The 27356-nt window shown below is 51.2% G+C and overlaps 1 protein-coding gene across 1 annotated transcript; it reads right to left on the bottom strand.

Annotated features, from left to right (window-relative positions):
- Positions 1–6984: 6984 nt before the first annotated feature.
- LOC129735040 (T-cell activation Rho GTPase-activating protein-like) lies at positions 6985–27193 on the bottom strand. Its single transcript, XM_055700419.1, has 6 exons — positions 27044–27193; positions 26657–26818; positions 26463–26572; positions 26118–26253; positions 8678–8736; positions 6985–7108 (listed from the first exon to the last, which is right to left on the bottom strand). Exons 1-6 carry the CDS (start codon positions 27191–27193, stop codon positions 6985–6987), a joined length of 741 nt encoding a protein of 246 aa, XP_055556394.1.
- Positions 27194–27356: the final 163 nt, after the last annotated feature.

Genomic DNA, 27356 nt, shown 5'->3' with positions numbered 1-27356 from the left:
ACCTTGAGACTTTACCTTGCGATTTAACCCTGAGGTTTAACCCTGTCTTAATGCTAAGACTTAACTTTAAGATGTACCATTAAGACTTAACCTCAAGACTTAACCCTAAGACTTAACCTTAAAACGTAACCTTAAGATTTACACTAAAAACTTAACCCTATGACTTAAACTTAAGGCTCAACCTTAAGACTTAACTTTAGGACTTAACCCTCAGAATTAACGCTAAGACTTAACCTTAAGACTTAACCCTAAGTCATAACCCTAAGACTTAAATTTTAAGATTAATTCACCACTCATCCCTCTGACTTAACACTGAGACTTAACCCTAAGACTTAATCTTAAAACTTAATCCTAAGACTTATGCCCAAGACTTAACTCTAAGACTTAACTCAAAGACTTAAACTTAAGAATTAAGATGTAGACTTAACTCTAAGGCTCAATACATAAGACTTGAACTTAAGACAACCATAAGGCTTAGCCCTAAGACTTAAAATTAAGACTTAAATTTAAGACATAACATTAAGACGTAACCCTAAAACTTAACCCTAAGACTTAAGCTTAAGACTTAAATTTTAAGACTTAACCCTAAGGCTTAACATAAAGACTTCACCTTAAAACTTAACCCTAAGACTGAACCCTAACGTTTAACCCTAAGATATAACCTTAAGACTTAACACTAAGATTGAACCTTAAGAGACAACGTTACGACTTAACCCTGATACTTAACGTTGACACTTTACCTTGAGACTTAACCCTGAGATTTAACCCTAAGACTATTAAGCATTCGCTAAGACTTAACTTTAAGATGTACCATTAAGACTTAACCCCAAGACTTAACCTTAAAGATTTAACCTTAAAACTTAACCTTAAGATTTACACTCATGATTTAACCCTAAGACTTCACCCTAAGACTTAACCTTATGACTTAAACTTAAGGCTCAACCTTAAGACTTAACCCTGAGAATTAAGCCTAAGACATAACCTTAAAACTTGACCCTAAAGTCATAACCCTAAGACTTAAATTTTAAGACTTAACCCAAAGAGTTATCCCTAAGACTTATCCCCAAGACTTAACTCTTAAGGGTTAACCCTAAGACTTAAACTTAAGCATTAAACTTTATAGTTAACCCCAAGACTCAATCCATAAGTCTTAAACTTAAGAGTTAACTTTAAGACTTAACCTTAAGACTTGACCTAAAGACTTAACCTTAACACTTAAATATTAAGACTTAACCCAAAGACTTATCCCTAAGATAAATTTTAAGACTTAACCTGAAGACTTAACCTTAAAACCTAACCCTAAGAATGAAGCCTAAGACTTAACCCTAAGATATAACCTTAAGCCCTAACACTAAGACTGAACCTTAAGACAGGCCCTGGGCCTGAGCCATCTCTGCAGGGATGAGGCCTTCCTCGGCGTCCGTCCCTCAAACCCTCCCTCCGGCCCCCACGATCCGTCCCTAAAACACTTCCCCTCTGGCCCCCAGTCCCTGCTGGCCCTGAAGGCCGGCCACAGCACTTGGTTTCAAGCCTGAGCTGGTCATGTCATGGCTGTTCTGGAATGTGGTACAGTGAAAGAAGAGATTGAAATGGCAAATGTTCCCCCCCAGAGTGGTCCCATGCTGGCAAAGGTTGTCCGAGGAGGTTGTGGGCTCTCTGTCCTTGCAGATCTTCAAAGGCCAAGGGCACACAGTTCTCTGCAACCTGCTCTAGATGAGCGTGCTGGAGCAGAGGGCTTGGCCCAGAGGACCTCCACGGGTCCCTTCCAACCCCACCCTCCTGTGTGGCTCTGTGCTTTGCTTTTCCTCCTAAAGCTCCTCAACTCAGCCCCGATGCCCGCTGGAAAGGGTGCTGGGGCAAGGGATGATCCCAAACTCCTCCCCGAGGGTCCTTCCCAGCACAAGAGCTCCCCACTCCGGAAGACACGATGGCAGACACAGTCAGGAGAGGGAAAAGATTCTTTTATTGTCAACACCAGCTGCGAGGGCCCAGGAGTCACAGCGGTTCAGCCGGTGAAAGTCAGTCAGCACCTGCAACGACAGAGTCAGAAAGCTCTGCTAAGCCCCCAGAGGCAGGAAGAGGCAGGATTTGGTTCCCCCTTCTTTGGAGGACACTGTTTCTGAGGAATTCCTCATGGCCCAGAAGGGAGAGCTCTTGCTGGCCTCCACTAGGGGCCTTCTCCCCAGGGGTGACCTCCCTAGGGAGCTGTGCGTGCGCAGGGATGCTGACAGTGCCCCTGTGCCACGCAGCAGGGCTCGATGGGGAGCCCCTGGGGAGCTGCCGTGGGGCTCATCCCAAACCCTGCTCAGCACCAGCCCTCGCCGGCCCTTGCCAGCCAGCTGGGCTGACTTAGGGCCGTGTTCAGACTCGGGAAAGATGGGCAGCAGCGCCTGGTACGCACCTGGCCTTCCTGACGTGCTGCACCTTCCTGAATTTTCTCAGGTTTGGGCCCGCAAAGTCATTTCCTCTCTTCTCCGTTTTATTTTTGCTGTGCTGTCCCTCTCCTCTGCCCAGATTTCTTTTCTCTTTCTTTGTCTCGAGTTTTCCTTCTCCTGGTGGGATCCTGAAAAACTTTCCACCCCACAGCGTGATGAGAGGGGGAAAGCCCCAAGCCCCTGCAGTGAGCTCTCAGGTCAGGCAAGGGGAGCTCTTCCTACCTGGTTTCCTGGGGCAGGCTGGTCAGTTGTTGCAGGCATGCCGGGGACTCTGCCGTGCCCTCGGGGGTGGCTGGAGGCAAATCTGGAGGTGCCTAAACCAGAAACGTGGGAGGTAACGGGTGGCAAGTAAGGGCCTGGGGTAGTGAGGGCCTGACTGCCAAATTGCCATCTTAGCTCTACAGAGGAGATGCTGGTTTGCATCATGCACATTTTGCACAGTCCAGCCACTGCAGCCTAGACTTGATGAAGCTGCGATGGAATAGGATCTGAGCAAAAGCCCTCTCAAGGTGACAGCTACTCCCTTCTGTCCTTTTGTGGGTGTTTTGTAGGTATGTTTTGTTTGATGAAGCAGATCATACTTCATGAAATGCATTCCAGAAACAGCCTTTCCAGTTTTCCTTAACACGTACCACGCTGGGGGGAGAGGAGGAGCCCCAAAGGCACAAGAGAGCGGCTGCCAGGAGGAGGCCCAGCGGCTGCTTGGCCTCCTGGGAAATTACTGTCCCACTTGAGACATGTTGTCCCAGTGTCTGTGGAGCTGCCGTACCTCTGCCGCTTTGGGCCCTGCCCCTGTGTCTCCCCCAGCTCCTCTGTCGATGTCCAGCAGAGAGGCGTCTGCATCCAGAAAGGCTTCTGCCGGACGCTGGGTGTCTGCTGTGCCTGCAGGGCCACTTTGCTCTTCGCACTGCAGCTCTGGAAAGCAAAAGCACGTGCAGCAGCGCGACTTCTTGGAAGTCAAGAACATCTCAAGCAAAGCCCAGCCAAGCCCTACACCGCTTGTCTCCTCAACGTTGAGGTTTCTGGCATCCCGAGCCCCAGTGTCTGTGACAAGCCTCAGCCCCTCCTCCTACCTGTGCGCCTGTCCATGGGTGCTGGCACCTCCTCGGCTGATGGAGGGGAGAGGCCGGCCACCTCCCCCCCAAAGATGTCCCCGCAGTTTTCAATGAGGAACTCCACCAGCACGTTCACCTGCAGACATGAAAGCCTTGGTCTCAAGCCAGGTGCCTGCAGACATGTCAAGCAGCCTTTCCCACTGCTGACCCTTCGTCTGCGCAGGTGGCTGCGGCTGGGGGTTGCTCTTCCAGGCACCCAGCCCACCAGCCCTGGCTCAAGGGAGGAGGCAGCCAGGGACCTCTCAACAGCCAAGCTCCGATGGGCCGGGAAGGCAGCAGCCGGCTGCTGGGTAGGGCGTACCTTCTCGGTCACTGCCAGCATGGCCTGCAGCGGGAGCAGGTCCTCGTTGGGTGGGCTCAGCAGGTTGGGCCCGATGCAGATGGCCAGGTTGCTGCAGCTCATTCTGCTGGTGGCTGCGTTGTGGCCGATGTGCTGCAGCAGGGCCATCAGCCGCTTCAGGAGGAGGAGATTGGCCACAGGCAACTTGTCAGCCACCCTGAGGGAAGAGGAAGACAAGGCTGATGAAGCAGAGGGTGCCCACAGCCGTCCCTGCAGCTGGCCCCAGGCGGGTGGGAGCCAGCAGCCGTGTTGCACAGCTTTGCAGCTGCCCGAAAAGACAGCTTTCTGAGGAACCCATGCCTTTGCAGGCAGGTCCCAGAACTCTCCCGGTCCCTGCTCAACAGGCCGGCGGCTGCCCACGCTTACGCTTTCAGCTCCTCCACCTTGGCCTGCTTGCTGGCCCTCTCCATGGCTGCCATCCAGTCCTCGTAGAGGTCGATGACGAGGAGCTTGGTGGGGATGCTTCGCAGGAATTCCTGCAATGCCAAGGGCTGCAGGTGAGCCTTTGAACGCTGCAGGCCAGCCAGGAGCTCCTCCAGCTGCAGCTCAGAAGCGCTCACCTTCAAGATGACGGCCAGCAGCAGTGCAGGCTGGCTTCCCACATCGACTTCCGTGCCGCGGTCCAGGGCCTCGCGTAGCTGCCGAAGTTCTGTGCCGCCGGCAGCTCTGCGGAATATCCCCTCCGTCGTCGGTCCTTCCTGGTGCAGGACAGCCAGCAGCTCCTGCAAGAGATGCAGGACAGTGGCTTGGCTGAGGAGCTGCCCTGCAGCAGCGGTGGCCATGGCCAGCGCTCTTCCCCAGGCTGGGCTCTGTCCTCCTGCAAAGGGGCTGGGAGCAGAGAAGCGTGAGCCATGGGCAGAGAGCCCAATTCCCCAGTACCTGGAGCCAGGGGACGCTGCCTGTGGACTGAGTGGGGGGCTGGGGACCCCGTGTCCAGGCTGGCTTACCTGGATGGGCCGGGGCAGCGTGTTGTCCTCCCCACAGAGGGCTGCCAGGGGCTGCCCAAAGAGCGCCCTGCTGCAGCCGGAGCCCGCCTGCCCTGGTGCCTGGGCAGCGGCCGGGGTGCGCCGTAGAGCAAAGGGCCAGGGCAGCCCCATCCTCCTCCTGCTGCTGCTGCTGCTCCCTCCTGCTGCAAAGGAAAACAGAGTAAGACGCCATCAACGGAGAACCCCAGGCCAGCGGTCCCAGAGCCTGCCCTGCCCTGCTCTGTCCTGCCCGCAGCGCGATGCTGTGTAGTGCGGCAGGACAGGCAGGGAGCCAGCAGCTGGAACCGTGGCTTTGGCCCAGCAGCTGTGGCTTGGAGGCTGCCGAGAGCTGGTGTGCCACCAGGACAGCCTGTCCCAGCCCTTGCCCTGCCCTCCTGCAAGCTGTGGGCAGCCGCAGAGGCTCTGTGTCCTGCAGAAGCTCATGCAGCGGCCGCTCTCCAGCAGGTGTCCTTGCTAGTCCAGGTGCTGTCCTCCCGTGCGGTGCCCAACCTGCATGGCGACACTCAGGGGACAAGTGAGCACAGTTCAATCCACTGCAGGAGGCTGCCTTTCTTTCCCAAACTCACCTGGCTCGTGGCAAAGTCCCCCTGCGTTTGCAGATGGGGCCGTCGCAGGCCCTTGCTTGGGATGAGCCTGCAAGAACCAAGAATCGGGCTGCGCTTGGAGAGCAGCCCCGCAGCAGAAAGGGCCAGCGGCGAGCTGCCCCCCGGCACCAGCAGCCTGAGCATGGCAGAGCTGGGACCCTCTGGCCTCCCAGGCTCTCTGCCCCGTGCGGCAGGTTTCGTCCCAGCTCCGCCAGCCAGCCAGTACGTACCAGCGTTCCTGGTGTCTCCCCCACCCCCTCTGCTGCGGAGTGGTACTGTGGGAACCCCCGCCCTCCTGCACATGGTCACCCCACTGGCTGCACATCCCAGCACAGCCAGAGATGGGTGCAAGGCAGCCATTCTCACCTCTGCCTGTGCCTCCATCAGCCTCTCCAGGCTCCTGGCACGCACTGTCCTCCACTGGGCGGGAGAGAAGGAGGGGAAGAAGGTGAGCAGCCATGGGTCTGCTGCTCGGCTGCAGGAGCAGTGCTTGGGGACAGGGTCCAGAGCAGAGAGACACTCACGGCGTGGCGGCGGCTCAGCTCCTTCTCCAGGAGCTTGATGGATGTTAGGCGGGTGACGCGGGCTCCCGTGCGTCCTTCTGGTGTCCTGTGCACCGGGAAGGGAGAGGGAGAGAGCTGGGTGAGCCCCAAGCCGTCTCTTGTCTCTTGTCAGGCAGCTGTGCGCGAGAGCTGCCTGCAGCCCCAGGGGCACCTTCCCCAGCTGGGGGCTGTGTTCCCCCGTGGGCCCAGCTTCTCCTGGAGCACCCCCCCCCGGCTTACCCCAGCAGCGTGGCCACCCACAGCTCCTTCAGTGCCTGGGAGCTGCAGAAAGAGAGGAGAGACAGCGTCAGGCCCTGCTGCCCCCAGCCCTGGGCAAAGGTGGGGGCCTGCACAGCCCTGCCCCGTGGGGCAGGACAGAGGCGCTGTCCAAGCCCTGGGTCGCTCTGTCCTGCCTGAGCAGCTGTATTTGCCCTTCCCTTCTGGGGGCCAAAAGGTGACGAGGGGATGCAGGATGGGGAAACATCCCCCATCCCTCCCTCCCTGCCACCGAGCTGCCTGCTCCCTGCCCAGGCTCTGCACGCAAGGCAGAGGCCAGTCTTCACGGGATGGCGTGGGCACGGCTGGGAAGCTCTCCTGCCCGACCACGACTCACCCAAAAGTGGCAATGCAGGAGCCGGTGGGCCAGGCGAGGATGACAGAGGTGCTGTCCTCATCGGTGCCTTGCTCCTCCTCCTCCTGTCCCTCCTGCCCCGCAGCCTCCTTCCCGCTGCTGAGCACCCACAGCTGGTCCAGGGCCAGGCGGAGCTGTGGGCGCAGGCTGGTGCCATGTCTGCAGAGAGCAGAAGCCGGCCCTGAGCTGGAGGGGGGCTCCTTGGGCTGGGTCCCCACGCGCAGAGCCCTGTCCCCCACCTGCCCTTGGGACGGACGTTGGTGCCTCCAGCACCGAGGGGCCGGGGCCTGGGGCTGGTGCCAGGGTGTCCCTGGGCCGGGGCTGGGGGGAAGGATCTGGGCTCTGAGGGTCTTACCGCAACTTGGCGACCACCAGTTCCTTGTGGAGGAGGAGCAGGCGCCTCTGGCTCCTCTTGCGGCCCCGGGTCAGCCGCACGTCTGCGCTCAGCACCGGCTCGGCGTCGCTGAGAGCCTCCCTGCAGAGCAGAGAGCGGCGGGCATGAGCAACGTCAGTGCTGCGTGGCCCAGCTGTGCCCGCGTGTCCCCGAGCCCTGGGGGAGCCCACCTGGAGCTGCAGCAGCAGCTGGCCTGGCCCATCCTGCCCGGGAGAGGAGGGCCCTGGCCGTGCAGCGAGGAGGGGGCCCAGCCGGCGACGGGGAGGCTGGGAAGCGGGGTGCTGGTGCTGTGGCAGCGCTGCTGGGCCAGAGGCTGCCTCCTGCCAGCGCCGCTGCGTGCCAGCACAGCTCTGCCCTGCTGCCTGTGGTGGCCGTGGGCTCCCCGTGACCAACGGTCTGAGCCCAACGGAAAGTGGGCGGGGCCTGCGGGGGCGGGGCTGGGGCCCTCTCCAGTATGGCCGGCCCTGCCTTGCCCGGGGGAGCCCCGAGCAGGACAGGGCAGGGGGCAAGGGCCACCTCCCTGCGCCTGCGGCCAGCGCTTTCACCTGGCTTTTTGACAGGGTCCCGCTCAATAAAAGAAGCTGTTTTTCCTAGAGATGACCATTGTGGCTAGAGGCAGACTCCTCTTGGTGGAGGCCGGCCTAGCCGTTGGAAGGCCTCTGGCACACAGGCCGTGCTAGGCCTCAGGCCCCAAGGCGCTGGAATTGGAGCAGGCCCACCGGGAGGAAAAACTTCCATTTTTACCAAAAGACGGGGGGACTAGCAGCAGTAAAGAGCCGCTCGGGTCCTGCCAGGCGCCACAGGGAAATGAAAGGTGTGGTGAGCTTCGGCAGGAATTGTGGTGCCCCTGGAGCACCACCCTTGCTTGGGAAGGCTTTATCCCACCTGGGTGTTAAGGCTTCACCCTTGGCGATCAGGGCTGGATGAGCACCACCCAGGAGCCCCTGCCCTGTTAGCCATGACCTTCACCCAGCCGGTGGCCAACACGGCCAGGGGCGAGTTTGTGGGGTAGGCCATGACCATGGCAAAGAAGGGACCCGTAGCCAGCTTTTGATGGCCCGTGTCTGGTTTCACTGTTGACCCTAAGCAATGCCTTGCTCCAAATAGAAGCGATGCAGAGAGTTACACACCCGCCCTTTTCAGGAAAAATGCAGGACATCAGAGACATGTAGCAAGTTCTCTGCTGGCTGTTGTACACTGCAGCAAGAAGCAGCGTGGGTCCAGTGGCTAATGCTGGAAGGGGAATTCAGCACTTCTGGGAAAGGGATATAAAGGCACTCTTGTGGGCCAGGCTGGGATTGGGGAGGCTGGGTGGGTGTCTGGGGTCCCAGCTTTCCTGCAGTGCTGACTGTGTGCCTGCTGCTTGCTCTTCCCTGCAACGCCGGTTGCATCCACCTGCTGGGGCTGTGCTTGGGAAGGGCACCGGGGGTGAGCAAGCCCATGGGAGAGGGCTGGGGGGAAGCTCTTCTCCAGAGATCTACCAGAAACTGTCCAGAGCATCCGAGAGGATGCTCTGTGTGACAAGGGAAGGTGCCCGTTGGTCCAATGTATGGAGCCTGCAGGGCTCCCATCAGGGTCCTTTGACCTACCCATCCTCCAGCCAGCAATCCAGGTGCCCCTGGGGGGTCCCATGTTGGTCTCCTGAGGTACCCTTTAGCCCCGGTGAAGGTGTCATGCCTCAGTGTGTGCTTGCAGGGCATGTTTCCTTCCTGCTGACAAGGGCGGAATTGCAGTTAAATGCCCCTGGGCGATCCCGAGCCAAAAGCAGATTTTTTTCTATGGGCCACACTGCTTTGCAGTCCATGTGTGTGGTTCAGCTCCTGCATGGGAGCTGAGGACACGAGGTGACCTAGCTCTGAAGCTGGCCACTCTTGCTCCAGGCAACTCCAGTTGCTTGCGTTTTCCTTCAGCTTCCCCAGCCTGATGATCTCCACTGTCACCTCCTCCCTGTCCTACAAGAAGTATCCCTCTCCAGGCCATTAGGACAGTGGCACAGCACTCAGAATCCAGATCACTGGTAGAGAAGTAGGACAGAGGAAAAGAGAAGTTCTCCTTTGAAAGAAATCCTTGTTTGTCCTCCTTTAGCTACCAGTGGATGAAAAATACGGGGACAGAATTTCAGGCCAGCCACAGCACTGGCTTTCAAGCCTGAGCTTGTAATGTCATGGCTGTTCTGGAATGTGGTACAGTGAAATGAGAGATAGAAATGGCAAATTTTCCCCCCCAGAGCGGTCAAATGCTGGCAGAGGTTGTCCAAGGAGGGTGTGCAGCCTCTGTCCTTGCAGATCTTCAAAGGCCAAGGGCACACATTTCTCTGCGACCTGCTCTAGGTGAGCGTGATGGAGCAGAGGGCTTGGCCCAGAGGACCTCCACGGGTCCCTTCCAACCCCACCCTCCCGTGTGGCTCTGTGCTTTGCTTTTGCCCTGGCGGAGATCTTCAGGGACTTTGCGTTCCATTTTGTGTTGCCTTAGGGCTACAGTGTGCTGTGGTTTGGGGGCAACAAGGTTATGGTGTGCCAGAGGTCAGGCGAGTTAGTGTCAAAGTGTGTTATTGTTATGGACAGAACCTGTGTTTGTTGGCCCTGTGTTCCTGGGGTTATGGCATTTTTATCATGTGTTCTGTGTGGTGATATTTTTTTTTGTGTGGAGAGTGCCTTTTTTCAGCTATTTTGCCTTTGTAGGGTTTGCATGGGGGCCTCTGGTTTGTGTACCAAGTTTCTTCTGGTTGTTTTTCTGCTGTGCTGGTGGACGGTGGTGTTTTTTTCTGTCTTGAAACCATCGTTACAGGCCTAGTATATCTCCTGCAGGTCAGGCAGTGTCACTTCTGGTGTGGTCTGACTCATTTCTGGTGAGTTGGTAGGTAGGTATGGAGGACTTGTGGTCCCTCCATGGAGGATGACTGCTAGAGGACTAAGAGGCAGATCTGTGGAGGGGTGAGAGGACTGCTGGCCCATAAGTAGTGACTGTCAGAGGACTAAGTGTACTTGAATTTACGTGGGCTTCCAAATTCATGGTTGTTTCTCCTGCCTTGCGGAAGAGCCATGGGAAGTCACCAGCCACACGGAAGGATAAAGGGTTTCCCACGGCTACGTGGCTTTTTGGGTTTTGCTTTTGAATAAGAAAGTCCTGTCTCTACATGAGTAGAACTATAAACGGTCAATTTTGCCAACTTTAGAAAGCAGGGAGCAGCACTTTTCTGCTGTGCCTCACATGGCGGCCAGGGCACGGTGAGAAACAGCAAGTGAGTTTCTTCCTGGAACCTTCTCCAGGGGAGCAGTGCTGCACTTGTCAAGGTGAGGGGTTTTTTGGCTCTATACGATTGCAAATGTGAGGGGTTCATTTTCAGAACACAGCTATTAGGGAGCAGAACATTTGTGCTGTGCCTCACATGGCTGCAAGGACAGAGTGAGAAACAGCAAGAAAATTCCTTCCTGGCACCTGCTCCAGGGGAACAGTGCTGCCCTTTCCCAAGATGTATTTTTTTTTGGCTCTTAAGGTCTGCAGCTCTGAAGGGTCAGTTTTGCTCACCACAGAAAGCAGGGAGCAGAACTTTTGTGCTGTGCTGCTCCTCACATGGGTGCCAGGGCAGGGTGAGAAACAGCAAGAGGATTCCTTCCTGGCCCCTTCTCCAGGGGAGCAGTGCTGCCCTTTCACAAAGTGAGCACTGGTTCTGCATGAGTGCAAAATGTTTGGGTCAAATTTCTCACCACAGGAAGTAGGGAGGTGAACTTTTGTGCTGTGCCTCACATGGCTGCCAGGGCAGGGTGAGAACAGCAAGAGAATTCCTTCCTGGAACCTTCTTTATGGGAGGAGTGCTGTACTTTGCCAAAGGGACTTTTTTTGGATCTTAACGACTGCACCGCTGAGGGATTAATTTTTGCTCACCACGGAAAGCAGGGAGCAGCACTTTTGTGCTGTGCCTGACATGGCTGCCAGGGCAGGGTGAGAAGCAGCAAGAGAATTCCTTCCTGCCACCTTCTCCAGGGGAGCAGTGCTGCAGTTTGCCAAGGTGAGGTTTTTGGGCTCTGCGCAATTTCAAAGGTGAGGGGTCCATTTTCTGACCACAGAAAGCAGGGAGCAGAACATTTGTGCTGTGCCTGACATGGCTGCCAGGGCAGGGTGAGAAGCAGCAAGAGAATTCCTTCCTGCCACCTTCTCCAGGGGAGCAGTGCTGCAGTTTGCCAAGGTGAGGTTTTTGGGCTCTGCGCAATTTCAAAGGTGAGGGGTCCATTTTCTGACCACAGAAAGCAGGGAGCAGAACATTTGTGCTGTGCCTGACATGGCTGCCAGGGCAGGGTGAGAAGCAGCAAGAGAATTCCTTCCTGCCACCTTCTCCAGGGGAGCAGGGCTGCACTTTGTCAAGGTGAGTTTTTTGGGCTGTGCATTATTGCCAGTGTAAAGGTGTCCAGTTTCTCCCCACAGAGAGCAGGGTGCACAACTTCTCTGCTGTGCCTGACGTGGCTGCAAGGACATGGTGAGAAGTAGCAATAAAATTCCTTCTGGAACCCTCTCCAGGGGAGCAGCCCTGCACTTCCCCAGGCCATGTTTTTTGGTTCATGGTTTCCCAGGCCATGAGTTCAAAAGTGCTGTGTCAATTTTCTCACCAGAGAAAGCAGGGAGCAGAACTCTTGTGCTGTGCCTCACATGGCTGCCAGGGCAGGGTGAGAAGCAGCAAGAGAATTCCTTCCTGGTACCTTCTCCAGGGGAATTTCCCAGCTCCCGAGGGACTCCTGGCACTGGCTGCAAGGGGGCTCCCAGCCGAAGGGTGGGCCTGGGTGTTGTTGGGGTGTTAATTGGTGATGTCTCCTTTCCTTAGTCACGTTAACACTTTGGGATAACAAATGGATGCTTCGCTCCTGTTGCTCTTTTATCATATCGCTCACAGTAACTGCCACTGGTTCCTTTTATCATATTGCATGCTATTTTCTTTTATTGCAATATAAGAAACTGCATTTGATATATTCCATTATGTGATATACTTGATAGATTTGATTATATTTGATGTGGAGTTCAGCTTTGCTGTCTATCCAGTCAGCCAGCAAAACATAATTTGATGTAGTCGGCAGCATACGAAGTAAAACTCTCTCTATTTAGGAAAAAAAAAAAAATGTTCCTCGACTTGCTGTTGTCAGGTGGGAACCATTGCCTTATGGTGTTTGGGCCAGAGTGGTCTGGTGGTGCTGGGCAGTTGGGCCATGCCAGGGACAGAGGTTGTGGTGTCTGGCGGGACGTTTGATGCCACTGTATAGATTCCACTGTGTATACGTTTATGTCCAGGGATTCTGTTAAGGGAAGGCTGCTGGCTCGGCAAAGGGACAAGATGTCTGAGCTCCCCGGTTACCACGCTCTGATTTGCTGTGTAGCTCTACGTTAAACACACCTGCGCACAAAGGTTAGGCCAAGCTGACTCTCTAAAGCTGTTAGAAGTGACGAATTAAGGGACCTCTCATGCAGGGAGTCAGCCTTGGGAAGGATGGGGAACAAAGAATGGATGGGGAAAAGATCTGCGTTCTCTTCAGTGATGCAGAAAGAGCCTCTGGGTGAGGACGTTGTGGTCGCAGGAGGAGACAAGCCGATAAGAGTGCTGCGATCCGCAGAATGTTGGTTGGAATTCGGACAAAGGTAATTGTTGTGGGGGGAGATCGTGACCTCTGACTCAGATAGCCCCCCGAGAGAGGGCAAGGCCCCGCTTGGGGAGCACGGGGAGCTAGTAAAAAACCTCAGCAGTGCTGTCTGAGGGTGTGTGCTCGTTTGCATTAAAGCAAGCAACTTGTAACCCATCCCGTGCCTGACTGAAAATGCATGTGTAATGCGCTATGAGTGTGCAAGTGCTCTGCTGTCCATAGTGCGTACCCTCGAGGAACTGGGTGAGCACGCTCAGAGGAAACATTCCCCCGTGCTCCCAGCACTGCCATAAAGAATGCCGGCCTTCTGAAACTTGCAAGCAAGTCTTAGAGGGTTTTTCTCCCTGACCGACTTTATGGTATCATTCCCACCATACTGGAGAAAGCAAATCTTTTTCTGTTTGGTGGTGAAAGCAGCTTGGGGAGCGTCACTGAAGTGCAGCACTTTTTTAACCTCAGGTCTAAAGTGCCACCGGTCCTACCGTGGAATACATCCTTCCTCAGGCTTTCAGCAAACGGAAAGGATGCAACAAACCCACCCCACTAAGACGTCCTGCGCTTTTTTTATCTTCCCTGGAAGGTGGGCACATGACCCTGTTGGGCCATCTGTGCCACCTGCCTGGGAGCCAAGATGGTGCCTTTGCATTTCAGGCTAAGCACTTACCTTCTTTTTTTTCCTTTTCAGCGACTTTAGAGCCACCCTTAGGGAGGCTGGTTAAGCTGGTTTATGTACAGCTGGTCACCAGTGGAGGGAAACGGTAAGCTCCGCTATTGCCTCTGGTGTTTACTTGTTACCTTGTCGCTCGTTTGAGTGATCTTACCGTGCCCCGGCAAGCAGAAGCTAGCACGCCACTTTAGGCCTTGGTCTAATAGTCATGCAAAGCAATACTGAAAGTCATTCTGAGATCTGGAACAGGCCCCAATGTGCATTTTATAAAAGTGCATCTTGGCTGCTCTTTATCTTTGCATGGGTTTTTTTCCCGTTTCTCCAGACTGTTGAAGCTCTGAAAGGCGCCAGTGAGCTGCTCTCCCTCAGTTTGCTCCTTTGCCTTTGGGGAGTGCGGTTCATGTTTTCTTCATGGCTTTGCAGAGGAGAAAATCCATGAATACACCACCTTGCTTTTTTCACCTAAGCTAATTTCAGAAACTGCCTCCTTTAACTTAGACATGAAACTCTTCTTAACCTCTTTGTGCACTTGTAGAAAAGCAGGGTGGGGTGGGGGTTGGGGGGTGGGGGTGTCTTCAGGAAGTGCCCGCAAAAGAGCCTGTGGGAGACCCTGTCCCTTGACTCACATGTGGGGTAGTGAAGAGCCTGAGAAAGTCATGGGTGTTTTGGTGTTCACCAAAGCAGGTTTTCGGTTTGGTTTTTTTTTTTCTTATTGTCTTGTTATCTTATGTAGCTTATGCCACCAGGTAGTGACAGCCCGGGGGGGACAGGAGGGGACAGCAGGCAATGGCAGCCTGGAGGGTGACAGGAGGGGACAGTAGGTGGGGACAGGCCTGGGGGGGGGGGTACAGGAGAGGACAGCTGCTGGGGACAGCCTGGGGGGTGACAGGAGGGGAGAGCAGGTATTGAAAGCCTGGCGGTGACAGGACCTCAGGCGCCAGATCAGGCCGCGAGAGGCTGAAGGCGACTCACTGCGACCTGCAGGTCACCAACGCCTAGACCATGGAAGGTGCGTGGGGGCGGCGGGCGCGGGATGCGGGGACCGGCGGGCTGGCGGTGGCGCAGGTGGCCAGTGAGGCGATTGGGCAGTGGCCGGCAGCGGTGACTTGTGCTGGGGCCTCAGAGCTGCTCTTCCGTGGTTGTGCGCTGGCAGCTGGCGTGAGGGCTGTGTGCGCAGCCAGGCACAGCAGCGTACGGGGTCCGTGTGCGGCACCGCGCGTGGAAGAGGTTTGGTTTCTGGGAACCCTTCTAGGTAAAACGATAAGGAAATGTGGGACAATGCCTTGTAATCACAAACCTGCCAGATTTCTTTGAAACCCGGCAGAGAAGGCTGAACGTGATAGAAAAGGAGTGGATGGCTAATTGGAAGGGGAAAAAAGTGGGTTTGGTGACTGAAATTTGTCTTCAACTACTTTTACTCCACCGCATTGCCAAAGTGGCGCTTGGCTGCTGCAGAAACTGCTCAGTAGCAACGTTTTGGATCAAGAGTGTATCTGTGAGTGAGAATCTATGCAGACCCTGGAAAGCCATCTTGTAGACGGGTGTTCTGTCTCAAGTATACTTGGCATTTCTTGCTAATACAGCTTCTTTGCTACACCAAAGACATTTTCATTCAGATGTTATTGAGCATCATTTCTTCGTTTCTTTCAAACGGTGCATTTTTTTCCTGGTACTGCGTGTTAAACGGTGTCAGGGCAATACTGAAGTTTTATGGCAGATCACTTATGGTGAATATACCTAGAAATGTTCTTCGAGAAGCCCTAAGTTCTTTTGAATCTCAGAAATGGTGCTTGATTCTCAGAGACGGTAATGGTTTCGTATTACTTAGCGTGCTGTTTCAGTTTGGTAATCTACCATCTGGCAAAGCTTGCATGTGATTAAAGACTTTGGGATATGACAGAAATAAAAAGACTTGGAAACCGTTGCCATTCCTTAAACATTCAAATTTTATCGGGTGTTTTGTTTTGGTTTTTTTCTTTTTTTTTTCCTGTGGTTCTGTGACATTCTCACAACAGTCTTTTCTTTACAATGTGTACTCATAGGTTTTTTCCCTCTTCCTGTTTGATGTATTAAAACTTAAACAGAATAACATGTCTGCTGCGGTAACTGTAACTTTGGCCCTAGCCTTTCAAGTGGTTGGACCTAAGCACGCTGTTTACCTGCAGATAGGTAAAGTATGTTCAGGAGAGTATCTGTGAGGAGACTTAACAGCACGGTGTTAGGGGTCTTGGGGGTGTTACGGGATCGCGTGTCATACGGCGGTAGAGATAGACATGCAGGTAGAGGCAGATGTACAGGTTGTGACACAGATACTTAGTGGAACTTCTGTAAGGGTGTCTTCCCTGTGAAAAGGCAAAAATCCCCCAGTGGTTGTCAGAGCAAAGCTAAGGAATACATTTCAGTGTCATACACATGTATGCGAGATTTTGGGGTTTTACACACAACCGTGAATTTCTGTTTTTATTGAACAGCCTCTACGTGCTTAAAGTCACCTTCAGAAGATGAAGGAAAGAACTCGGCCAGGATGTTCTGCCTAAAGGGGGTTCTCGGAGATCTTCCCTGTGGAGATACGGTCGTGGGTTTTATAACTTGGTGCAGGAGTCCTGACTAAATGGTGACGTGATCTTGGAAAGACCCTTCAGTGAACCTTGAGTGAAGATGGCCAACTTGTTCAGATTTTTCGGGGCCGCGTGATCACGGAAATCTCGTAATAGCAGCAATGCTAATAGAAGCTAAAAGTAAACAGGATTTTAAACATCACTGGGGGAAAAAAAAAGAAAGAGATGGTGGACTCTCTTTGAAGATGGTGGGAAGGCAAAATGGATGGTTGGGATGTGTTTGAAAAGGTGGGAGGCAGGGTGGGGGTGTCCTCTTCCGTGCTCGCTGTTATAGAGACATGTTCTAGGGTTTTGTAAGCTAACAGGAGCAAAAGCAATGTAAGTGAGATCAGGAAAGAACCTCATGCTTTAGCAGACTCTGCTTTAGTGACTTTAGAGACCATTTTGCTGTTGGCATTGAAACGATTCCAAAAAAATGGAAAAGATTTTGCTGCTTGTGTTTGACTATCAGACCTGAAGATTTCTGGAAAGGTAACCTGAGACGATAAAAGCATGACGCTGTGTGTAAAATGTTGGGTTTGTATCTGTAAAGGGATTCCCTGAAGTGCTACGTCACGACATGTCAATATCACTCTTACAAACTGACTGATGCTTTCTCTGTATTGATGTTGTTTCCAGAATACACAGATGATAATGCCCTGATTCCGGGGAACTCATCGGTAACTGTTAGGGGAGTCCCCGTCAGAGGAGTTAAAGCTACCGGCAAAACAGACCTTGGGTAAGTAGCCATAACACGTTGTGTTCTTTGGGAGGGGTTTCAGTGCGTTCACCTTCTTTGTGGCGGTTAGTTTACGGAGGCATTCAGGTTGTATCTTTCTTGTTAAAGCTGCTGTTAAATTGTGTTGTGACAGGGCAGATTTGAAGGTATCTGTCCCAAAGCAGACTTAGATTTTTCAGCCTGCTGGGACGTGGCATTCAAGCTCCAACAGTGGTAACTGTTCAGACGTTTGAATTGGGTTTGTTCTTGGGCTTGGTTTTTCTGAGAGTCAAGTTCTCCATCCTGTTTCCTCTATGCAGAGAGATTCCTTATTGTATGCTTTTGCTTTTAGTGCTTTTAGAGTAAACGGAGAGACACATTGCAGTGTGAACCTGTGATTTGTTCCCATCTGCCAGCAGTCCGAGTCTCCGTGTTTGACTGCTTCCTTTGTCTGGGGGAGGGGGGCAGGGTATTCTTACACCCCAAAGGGGGGTGTGTGTGTGGGGGCTGCATGCTGTCTCCAGAGGAAGGACTGAGAGTGGCCAGCTGGCAAACCATGCAAACAAGAAGTTTCATTCTTAAGTGCTTCCTATTAGATTCCTAAAGACAATGTCTACGTCGGGCAAGAGAAAAAGAACAACATCCTAAAGCGTATTGCCTTTTGTGCCAGGACGGTGAAGGAACAGTTGATCTTTTCCAAACCTGAAGCTCAGAAAGCAGTTGAGCACATTCCCAAATGTTAGTAGTTACCTTTCTAAGTTTGTTTTCAGCCTAAGCTGCTCTCTGTGCTCCAGGTATTACTGCTGTATTCCTCAGATTTATGGAGGACAGAGAATCTGATTACAATTGCAGATACTCAAATGTAAGCCTGACTACAGCATTATCGCTGTCATCGATGTATTCGTCCAGTCCAGTTCTGTATCAGCTGCATCAGCATGGTTTGAATGGTCATGTTTTCAAGGCTTCTTCAAGACAGACCTCTCCTCCACCATTAGTAGATACTATTGACTTGTGGTTTTGCCATGTCTTTCTAATGTTAGTTCTCAATACATAAAGTGTACTGGCGAGTTACAGCGTGTCTCAAACAAACAGTACCGCAGCATCCTAGTACCCATGAAGCATCTGCAAGCAAAACCCCCTGAATTTATGTGGCTCTCCTGTAAGCTTTGGGCATATTACTGCAGTAGGTGTTGCAGTGCTTTCAGGCGCTGCCAAGGCTTTCTGGATGCCACAGCACTGTGCTTCTAAACATGGCCTGGTTTGGGGGGTTAATTTAGATGGGGATGCTTAGTGCTGTCTTGTCAATATCGCCTCGGTTTCTGGTTGGATGGCACCCTCTCCTGGTGTTGGAATGCTGCCCTAAAATGAGAGGCTAGGTGCCCCTAGCATCAAAGATCCAAGAAATACCTGCCCGTGGGGATCAGGGATGTATGCCGCTGCTCTCCTAAAGTTGCAAATGGATCGGGCAGGTTAGCTTTCTCTTCCTTCAGCTGGAAACATTGTGGAAACAACTGGTAGAGTCGTTAGTGTTTGGGAATGATGAACGCATGGTGTCACGGTGGAGAGGCCTTCAGAAATGCGTTAGTCACCTTGTAGTATCTTCCTCAAGGCAAGTGGATGGAGAAACCATGGTGTGGTAATCTAAAGCGTTTCCTCGCACTTCCTCATGTTCAGGAGGTACGTGGCTGTACTTGCGAGCCTGGTGGTGGTGTAGCAGTGGCAGGAAGTATGAGCCTTTCTATTTGTGCAGGACTTGCACAGCAGCCTTTGGGTTGCCTCTGCTCGTGGGACGCTTTGGATGATGTATGAATTGTTTGTTAACTGATGGACGGTTGCATGTGTGATTCATGAGTAGCATGCAGGTACAGACCAATGAGTATGTGGAATCTCGGCAAGGGCTTGTGTGCCATAAGTGTTTCCTAAAATATTGTAGCATGTTCAAGATGATCTTAAAGCAAATTCTGGTAATCCAGGCTTTTTTCCTTATTTTTTTAACACAGGCCTCCTCGACCACAGAAAATCCTTGGAACTGCTTTCAGGTGATGTTTCTACTGCTATTGGTAGTCACTTTAGGCTAGAGGATGGTGGGTACCTGAACACAGTGCTTGGGCCTCCACAAAGAAGCACTTTTCTACAGACACCTGTTCTTGTTTTGTCAGGGGAGTGTAGAAACCAAAGTGCTCTATCTGGTACCTGTTTGTGATGGTGGGGCTATACAGATTGCCTGAAGGTGCCTTCATATTTGGATGGCTGACTATTTAAGAACAGAAAAGTGTAGCACAGTCTTCATCGTTTTGAGACTTAGAGAGAAGAAAGAAAATATGTGAGGACTTCTTCTTGCACTGCTGTATTCTGTATCTTAGAGTAATTGGGGACAAAGAAGGAATGGGATTTGGGGTTTTATTTCAGTTGCACTGAATGTACCAGGAGAGCACACTTTATGTATAGAAATAAATTTCCATATTCATAAGACTATCAGAACACGGTGTTTTGGTGCTCAGGTTTTATAAACTGTTTTCACGGCTTTATGTTGGTTACGAGTGCTTTATTTTAAGTTCTGATCATCTTTCTTCTTCTAGAAGTCAAACTGAGCCAGCGAGTAGAACATCAAAAGAGGTATGTAAAAACACAAGCTGAAACTTTTTTCTGCATGCTGCACCTAAGCCTAAGAAATGTAGCCTTGTACTAATTCTTTTATATATATAAAATATAAATGTTTTATATATAATATTTGTAATATATATATAAAAACATACTTTCCAGTGAAACACAGTGTATGCTGTAAATCCAATGTATTTGATTCAGCATAGTGAAAACTGAGCAATGCCAACTTTTGCACGGTGCTAATGTGAGCAGTGGTATTTGTGCCTAGTAACGCATTGCATTTCGTACTGAATAGGCTAGAACATTTCTTGTATGACTGTGTGTTGTACAGATAATGTGGGCTCATTTTTAGAGCTTGCAGGTTCAAGGTTTGCACCACTGAACTTGGTGCCACCCTTCAGTACACCACCACTTTGAATTTACATTTGGAAAAGGGGCAGCATTTTTCTTCAGTTCAGAAAACACTGTCGTTCTGCTGCTAAGACATGAATAAGTAACGCGAGGAGATACTTGACTAGTGATGGCCTAGATCTCCATTTGGCCCTTGGGTGGAATGCTACGTGCAACAATGCATTTCAAAATAGCCCTCATAGTACAAACATTACTTTGTGGTGGTGTTTGGTTTTCATCTGTAAGTATAACTGCTTTTTCTTCACTCGAATGGTGTGAGGCATTACACGAGCTCTAGGTCACGGGATCTGATCACTTTGTAAGCTCTTAGGATAACTTAACCTAGAAATTCATGAACTTGGGGTCTAATGAAAGTAAATGAAAGACAGCGCAAAAACTATGCTGCGCTCATGAACCGTGCCTGTGTGCATTTAGAAAATGTTGAGCTATTAACTGATTAATTTATAAACTGCACTGGCAATGTTTCCTGTAGTGACACTTCCTTCTCAAATAAACGGAAATATTTTTTTTAGATCCTTTTGAGCTGAAAATGGACAGCTTCCTTAACCCTCCGTCTTTTAAGCAGTTGTGAGCATTTGGCAAGGGTCCCCCTCTGAGGTATCCTGAGCGATAGATTGATCTCAGGAGGGGTTGGTTACTTTAGTTTCTTCCCATTAACAACGTAGGCATACGTAAAGCTGTTTAAGGTTTGGACTTTGTTTTGAACAAATACAAATTCCACTGGCTTGGAGGTGGCTCTTTCAGTGATGCTCAGAGGCTATAGCGCAGGCTTTCATACAGCAGTAGGGGTGAACTCTTGCTATGTTCTGATTGTATGCAGAACTTGAACATGTGTTTAATTTTTCTGAATAGATTGGCGACTCTTCCGCATCTCTTTCTCTGGCCCAGCTTATTAAGGTATGTTTAGATGTACTTTCTTGTGAAATAGTGGTTGTAAACCTTACACTGTGCTCTCTAGCTGGATAACTGCTGTAATATGAGCAAAACATTAATTGTTAATAATTCAGAGTGTTTATCCTAACTTTAAAATGTGCGTATACTTTGATACTATCCTGTAGAGAGTAGTTCCCAGCTTGGGAAGATGGAAGGGGAGCACCTTATTGGCCTCAGTGTGATGCTGCAGTATTACTCATCTGCAAGACACAAAGAAGCAGCACTTCAGAAGCTGTTTACCATTTTTCATACGACCCGTTAATTCTTCATTGGAACCTAACACAATTTTTACAGAAGAATTTAATTGGCTGTAAGTTATGGACATTGCTGGGGCCTTTGCAACAGCCAGAACAGACGTGTTTCTGGAACATGGGCAATAGCATGGCTGTTTTTGAATTTCTAGTCATTACCTAACCCTATGTTAGGTATGACCTAACCCTAAGTCTGAATTTTAAGACATAACCTTAAGACTTAACCCTATGACGTAAGCCTATGCCTTAAGCCTAAGACCTATCTCTAAGACTTAAGACTCAACCTTAAGGTTTAACCCTGAGAGTTAACTCTAACATTAACCCTAAGACTTAACCTTAAGATTTAAACTTGGGACTTAACCTTAAGACTTAAATTTAAAAGTTAATGTTAAGACTTACACCCTAAGGCTTAACATTAAGACTTAAATTTAACACTTAAACTTAAGACTTAAATCCTAAGACTTAACCCTGAGACTTAAACCTCAGACTTACCCTTAATACTTAACCCTAAGACTTAAAATTCAGATTTAACCCTAAGACTCAGTCTATAAGATGTAAACTTAAGACTTAACCTTAAGACTTAAATTTAAGACTTAACCCTAAGACTTCGCCTTAGAACATAAAGACTTAACTCTAGACTTAACCCTAAGACACAATCTTGAGACTTAACCCTAAGACTTAACCTAAAGTTTAACTTTAAAACTTAACCCTAAGACTGAACCCTAAGACTTAACCCTATGACTTAAACTTAAGGCTCAACCTTAAGACTTGACTTTAGGACTTAACCCTCAGAATTAACGCTAAGACTTAACCTTAAGACTTAACCCTAAGTCATAACCCTAAGACTTAAATTTTAAGATTAATTCACCACTCATCCCTCTGACTTAACACTGAGACTTAAACCTAAGACTTAATCTTAAAACTTAATCCTAAGACTTATGCCCAAGACTTAACTCTAAGACTTAACACTAGGAGTTTACTCTAAGACTTAAACTTAAGAATTAAAATTTAGACTTAACTCTAAGTCTCAATACATAAGACGTGAACTTAAGACAACCATAAGACTTAGCCCTAAGACTTAAAATTAAGACTTAAATTTAAGACATAACATTAAGACGTAACCCTAAAACTTAACCCTAAGACTTAAGCTTAAGACTTAAATTTAAGACTTAAACCCTGAGACTTAACACAAAGACTTCACCTTAGAACATTAAGACTTAACTCTAGACTTAACCCTAAGACATAATCCTGAGACTTCACCTTAAAACTTAACCCTAAGACTTAACCTATAGTTTAACTTTAAAACTTAACCCTAAGACTGAACCCTAAGAAACAACCTGACGACTTAACCCTGAGACTTAACCTTGAGACTTTACCTTGCGATTTAACCCTGAGGTTTAACCCTGTCTTAATGCTAAGACTTAACTTTAAGATGTACCATTAAGACTTAACCTCAAGACTTAACCCTAAGACTTAACCTTAAAACGTAACCTTAAGATTTACACTAAAAACTTAACCCTATGACTTAAACTTAAGGCTCAACCTTAAGACTTAACTTTAGGACTTAACCCTCAGAATTAACGCTAAGACTTAACCTTAAGACTTAACCCTAAGTCATAACCCTAAGACTTAAATTTTAAGATTAATTCACCACTCATCCCTCTGACTTAACACTGAGACTTAACCCTAAGACTTAATCTTAAAACTTAATCCTAAGACTTATGCCCAAGACTTAACTCTAAGACTTAACTCTAGGAGTTAACTCAAAGACTTAAACTTAAGAATTAAGATGTAGACTTAACTCTAAGGCTCAATACATAAGACTTGAACTTAAGACAACCATAAGGCTTAGCCCTAAGACTTAAAATTAAGACTTAAATTTAAGACATAACATTAAGACGTAACCCTAAAACTTAACCCTAAGACTTAAGCTTAAGACTTAAATTTTAAGACTTAACCCTAAGGCTTAACATAAAGACTTCACCTTAAAACTTAACCCTAAGACTGAACCCTAACGTTTAACCCTAAGATAAAGCCTTAAGACTTAACACTAAGATTGAACCTTAAGAGACAACGTTACGACTTAACCCTGATACTTAACGTTGACACTTTACCTTGAGACTTAACCCTGAGATTTAACCCTAAGACTATTAAGCATTCGCTAAGACTTAACTTTAAGATGTACCATTAAGACTTAACCCCAAGACTTAACCTTAAAGATTTAACCTTAAAACTTAACCTTAAGATTTACACTCATGATTTAACCCTAAGACTTCACCCTAAGACTTAACCTTATGACTTAAACTTAAGGCTCAACCTTAAGACTTAACCCTGAGAATTAAGCCTAAGACATAACCTTAAAACTTGACCCTAAAGTCATAACCCTAAGACTTAAATTTTAAGACTTAACCCAAAGAGTTATCCCTAAGACTTATCCCCAAGACTTAACTCTTAAGGGTTAACCCTAAGACTTAAACTTAAGCATTAAACTTTATAGTTAACCCCAAGACTCAATCCATAAGTCTTAAACTTAAGAGTTAACTTTAAGACTTAACCTTAAGACTTGACCTAAAGACTTAACCTTAACACTTAAATATTAAGACTTAACCCAAAGACTTATCCCTAAGATAAATTTTAAGACTTAACCTGAAGACTTAACCTTAAAACCTAACCCTAAGAATGAAGCCTAAGACTTAACCCTAAGATATAACCTTAAGCCCTAACACTAAGACTGAACCTTAAGACAGGCCCTGGGCCTGAGCCATCTCTGCAGGGATGAGGCCTTCCTCGGCGTCCGTCCCTCAAACCCTCCCTCCGGCCCCCACGATCCGTCCCTAAAACACTTCCCCTCTGGCCCCCAGTCCCTGCTGGCCCTGAAGGCCGGCCACAGCACTTGGTTTCAAGCCTGAGCTGGTCATGTCATGGCTGTTCTGGAATGTGGTACAGTGAAAGAAGAGATTGAAATGGCAAATGTTCCCCCCCAGAGTGGTCCCATGCTGGCAAAGGTTGTCCGAGGAGGTTGTGGGCTCTCTGTCCTTGCAGATCTTCAAAGGCCAAGGGCACACAGTTCTCTGCAACCTGCTCTAGATGAGCGTGCTGGAGCAGAGGGCTTGGCCCAGAGGACCTCCACGGGTCCCTTCCAACCCCACCCTCCTGTGTGGCTCTGTGCTTTGCTTTTCCTCCTAAAGCTCCTCAACTCAGCCCCGATGCCCGCTGGAAAGGGTGCTGGGGCAAGGGATGATCCCAAACTCCTCCCCGAGGGTCCTTCCCAGCACAAGAGCTCCTCACTCCGGAAGACACGATGGCAGACACGGTCAGGAGAGGGAAAAGATTCTTTTATTGTCAACACCAGCTGCGAGGGCCCAGGAGTCACAGCGGTTCAGCCGGTGAAAGTCAGTCAGCACCTGCAACGACAGAGTCAGAAAGCTCTGCTAAGCCCCCAGAGGCAGGAAGAGGCAGGATTTGGTTCCCCCTTCTTTGGAGGACACTGTTTCTGAGGAATTCCTCATGGCCCAGAAGGGAGAGCTCTTGCTGGCCTCCACTAGGGGCCTTCTCCCCAGGGGTGACCTCCCTAGGGAGCTGTGCGTGCGCAGGGATGCTGACAGTGCCCCTGTGCCACGCAGCAGGGCTCGATGGGGAGCCCCTGGGGAGCTGCCGTGGGGCTCATCCCAAACCCTGCTCAGCACCAGCCCTCGCCGGCCCTTGCCAGCCAGCTGGGCTGACTTAGGGCCGTGTTCAGACTCGGGAAAGATGGGCAGCAGCGCCTGGTACGCACCTGGCCTTCCTGACGTGCTGCACCTTCCTGAATTTTCTCAGGTTTGGGCCCGCAAAGTCATTTCCTCTCTTCTCCGTTTTATTTTTGCTGTGCTGTCCCTCTCCTCTGCCCAGATTTCTTTTCTCTTTCTTTGTCTCGAGTTTTCCTTCTCCTGGTGGGATCCTGAAAAACTTTCCACCCCACAGCGTGATGAGAGGGGGAAAGCCCCAAGCCCCTGCAGTGAGCTCTCAGGTCAGGCAAGGGGAGCTCTTCCTACCTGGTTTCCTGGGGCAGGCTGGTCAGTTGTTGCAGGCATGCCGGGGACTCTGCCGTGCCCTCGGGGGTGGCTGGAGGCAAATCTGGAGGTGCCTAAACCAGAAACGTGGGAGGTAACGGGTGGCAAGTAAGGGCCTGGGGTAGTGAGGGCCTGACTGCCAAATTGCCATCTTAGCTCTACAGAGGAGATGCTGGTTTGCATCATGCACATTTTGCACAGTCCAGCCACTGCAGCCTAGACTTGATGAAGCTGCGATGGAATAGGATCTGAGCAAAAGCCCTCTCAAGGTGACAGCTACTCCCTTCTGTCCTTTTGTGGGTGTTTTGTAGGTATGTTTTGTTTGATGAAGCAGATCATACTTCATGAAATGCATTCCAGAAACAGCCTTTCCAGTTTTCCTTAACACGTACCACGCTGGGGGGAGAGGAGGAGCCCCAAAGGCACAAGAGAGCGGCTGCCAGGAGGAGGCCCAGCGGCTGCTTGGCCTCCTGGGAAATTACTGTCCCACTTGAGACATGTTGTCCCAGTGTCTGTGGAGCTGCCGTACCTCTGCCGCTTTGGGCCCTGCCCCTGTGTCTCCCCCAGCTCCTCTGTCGATGTCCAGCAGAGAGGCGTCTGCATCCAGAAAGGCTTCTGCCGGACGCTGGGTGTCTGCTGTGCCTGCAGGGCCACTTTGCTCTTCGCACTGCAGCTCTGGAAAGCAAAAGCACGTGCAGCAGCGCGACTTCTTGGAAGTCAAGAACATCTCAAGCAACGCCCAGCCAAGCCCTACACCGCTTGTCTCCTCAACGTTGAGGTTTCTGGCATCCCGAGCCCCAGTGTCTGTGACAAGCCTCAGCCCCTCCTCCTACCTGTGCGCCTGTCCATGGGTGCTGGCACCTCCTCGGCTGATGGAGGGGAGAGGCCGGCCACCTCCCCCCCAAAGATGTCCCCGCAGTTTTCAATGAGGAACTCCACCAGCACGTTCACCTGCAGACATGAAAGCCTTGGTCTCAAGCCAGGTGCCTGCAGACATGTCAAGCAGCCTTTCCCACTGCTGACCCTTCGTCTGCGCAGGTGGCTGCGGCTGGGGGTTGCTCTTCCAGGCATCCAGCCCACCAGCCCTGGCTCAAGGGAGGAGGCAGCCAGGGACCTCTCAACAGCCAAGCTCCGATGGGCCGGGAAGGCAGCAGCCGGCTGCTGGGTAGGGCGTACCTTCTCGGTCACTGCCAGCATGGCCTGCAGCGGGAGCAGGTCCTCGTTGGGTGGGCTCAGCAGGTTGGGCCCGATGCAGATGGCCAGGTTGCTGCAGCTCATTCTGCTGGTGGCTGCGTTGTGGCCGATGTGCTGCAGCAGGGCCATCAGCCGCTTCAGGAGGAGGAGATTGGCCACAGGCAACTTGTCAGCCACCCTGAGGGAAGAGGAAGACAAGGCTGATGAAGCAGAGGGTGCCCACAGCCGTCCCTGCAGCTGGCCCCAGGCGGGTGGGAGCCAGCAGCCGTGTTGCACAGCTTTGCAGCTGCCCGAAAAGACAGCTTTCTGAGGAACCCATGCCTTTGCAGGCAGGTCCCAGAACTCTCCCGGTCCCTGCTCAACAGGCCGGCGGCTGCCCACGCTTACGCTTTCAGCTCCTCCACCTTGGCCTGCTTGCTGGCCCTCTCCATGGCTGCCATCCAGTCCTCGTAGAGGTCGATGACGAGGAGCTTGGTGGGGATGCTTCGCAGGAATTCCTGCAATGCCAAGGGCTGCAGGTGAGCCTTTGAACGCTGCAGGCCAGCCAGGAGCTCCTCCAGCTGCAGCTCAGAAGCGCTCACCTTCAAGATGACGGCCAGCAGCAGTGCAGGCTGGCTTCCCACATCGACTTCCGTGCCGCGGTCCAGGGCCTCGCGTAGCTGCCGAAGTTCTGTGCCGCCGGCAGCTCTGCGGAATATCCCCTCCGTCGTCGGTCCTTCCTGGTGCAGGACAGCCAGCAGCTCCTGCAAGAGATGCAGGACAGTGGCTTGGCTGAGGAGCTGCCCTGCAGCAGCGGTGGCCATGGCCAGCGCTCTTCCCCAGGCTGGGCTCTGTCCTCCTGCAAAGGGGCTGGGAGCAGAGAAGCGTGAGCCATGGGCAGAGAGCCCAATTCCCCAGTACCTGGAGCCAGGGGACGCTGCCTGTGGACTGAGTGGGGGGCTGGGGACCCCGTGTCCAGGCTGGCTTACCTGGATGGGCCGGGGCAGCGTGTTGTCCTCCCCACAGAGGGCTGCCAGGGGCTGCCCAAAGAGCGCCCTGCTGCAGCCGGAGCCCGCCTGCCCTGGTGCCTGGGCAGCGGCCGGGGTGCGCCGTAGAGCAAAGGGCCAGGGCAGCCCCATCCTCCTCCTGCTGCTGCTGCTGCTCCCTCCTGCTGCAAAGGAAAACAGATTAAGACGCCATCAACGGAGAGCCCCAGGCCAGCGGTCCCAGAGCCTGCCCTGCCCTGCTCTGTCCTGCCCGCAGCGCGATGCTGTGTAGTGCGGCAGGACAGGCAGGGAGCCA

The sequence above is a fragment of the Falco cherrug genome, unplaced genomic scaffold (assembly GCF_023634085.1).
Source record: "Falco cherrug isolate bFalChe1 unplaced genomic scaffold, bFalChe1.pri scaffold_129, whole genome shotgun sequence".
NCBI lineage: Eukaryota > Metazoa > Chordata > Aves > Falconiformes > Falconidae > Falco > Falco cherrug.
This window is presented reverse-complemented; position numbering and strand designations above follow the sequence as displayed.

Coding starts and splice junctions, on each gene's coding strand:
- LOC129735040 (XM_055700419.1), bottom strand. CDS start 27,193: ATGGGGCTGCCCTGGCCCTTTGCTCTACGGCGCACCCCGGCCGCTGCC. Junction 26,819..27,043: donor CGCTGCCCCGGCCCATCCAG/GTAAGCCAGCCT, acceptor CATCTCTTGCAG/GAGCTGCTGGCTGTCCTGCA. Junction 26,254..26,462: donor AAGGTGGAGGAGCTGAAAGC/GTAAGCGTGGGC, acceptor CTCTTCCCTCAG/GGTGGCTGACAAGTTGCCTG.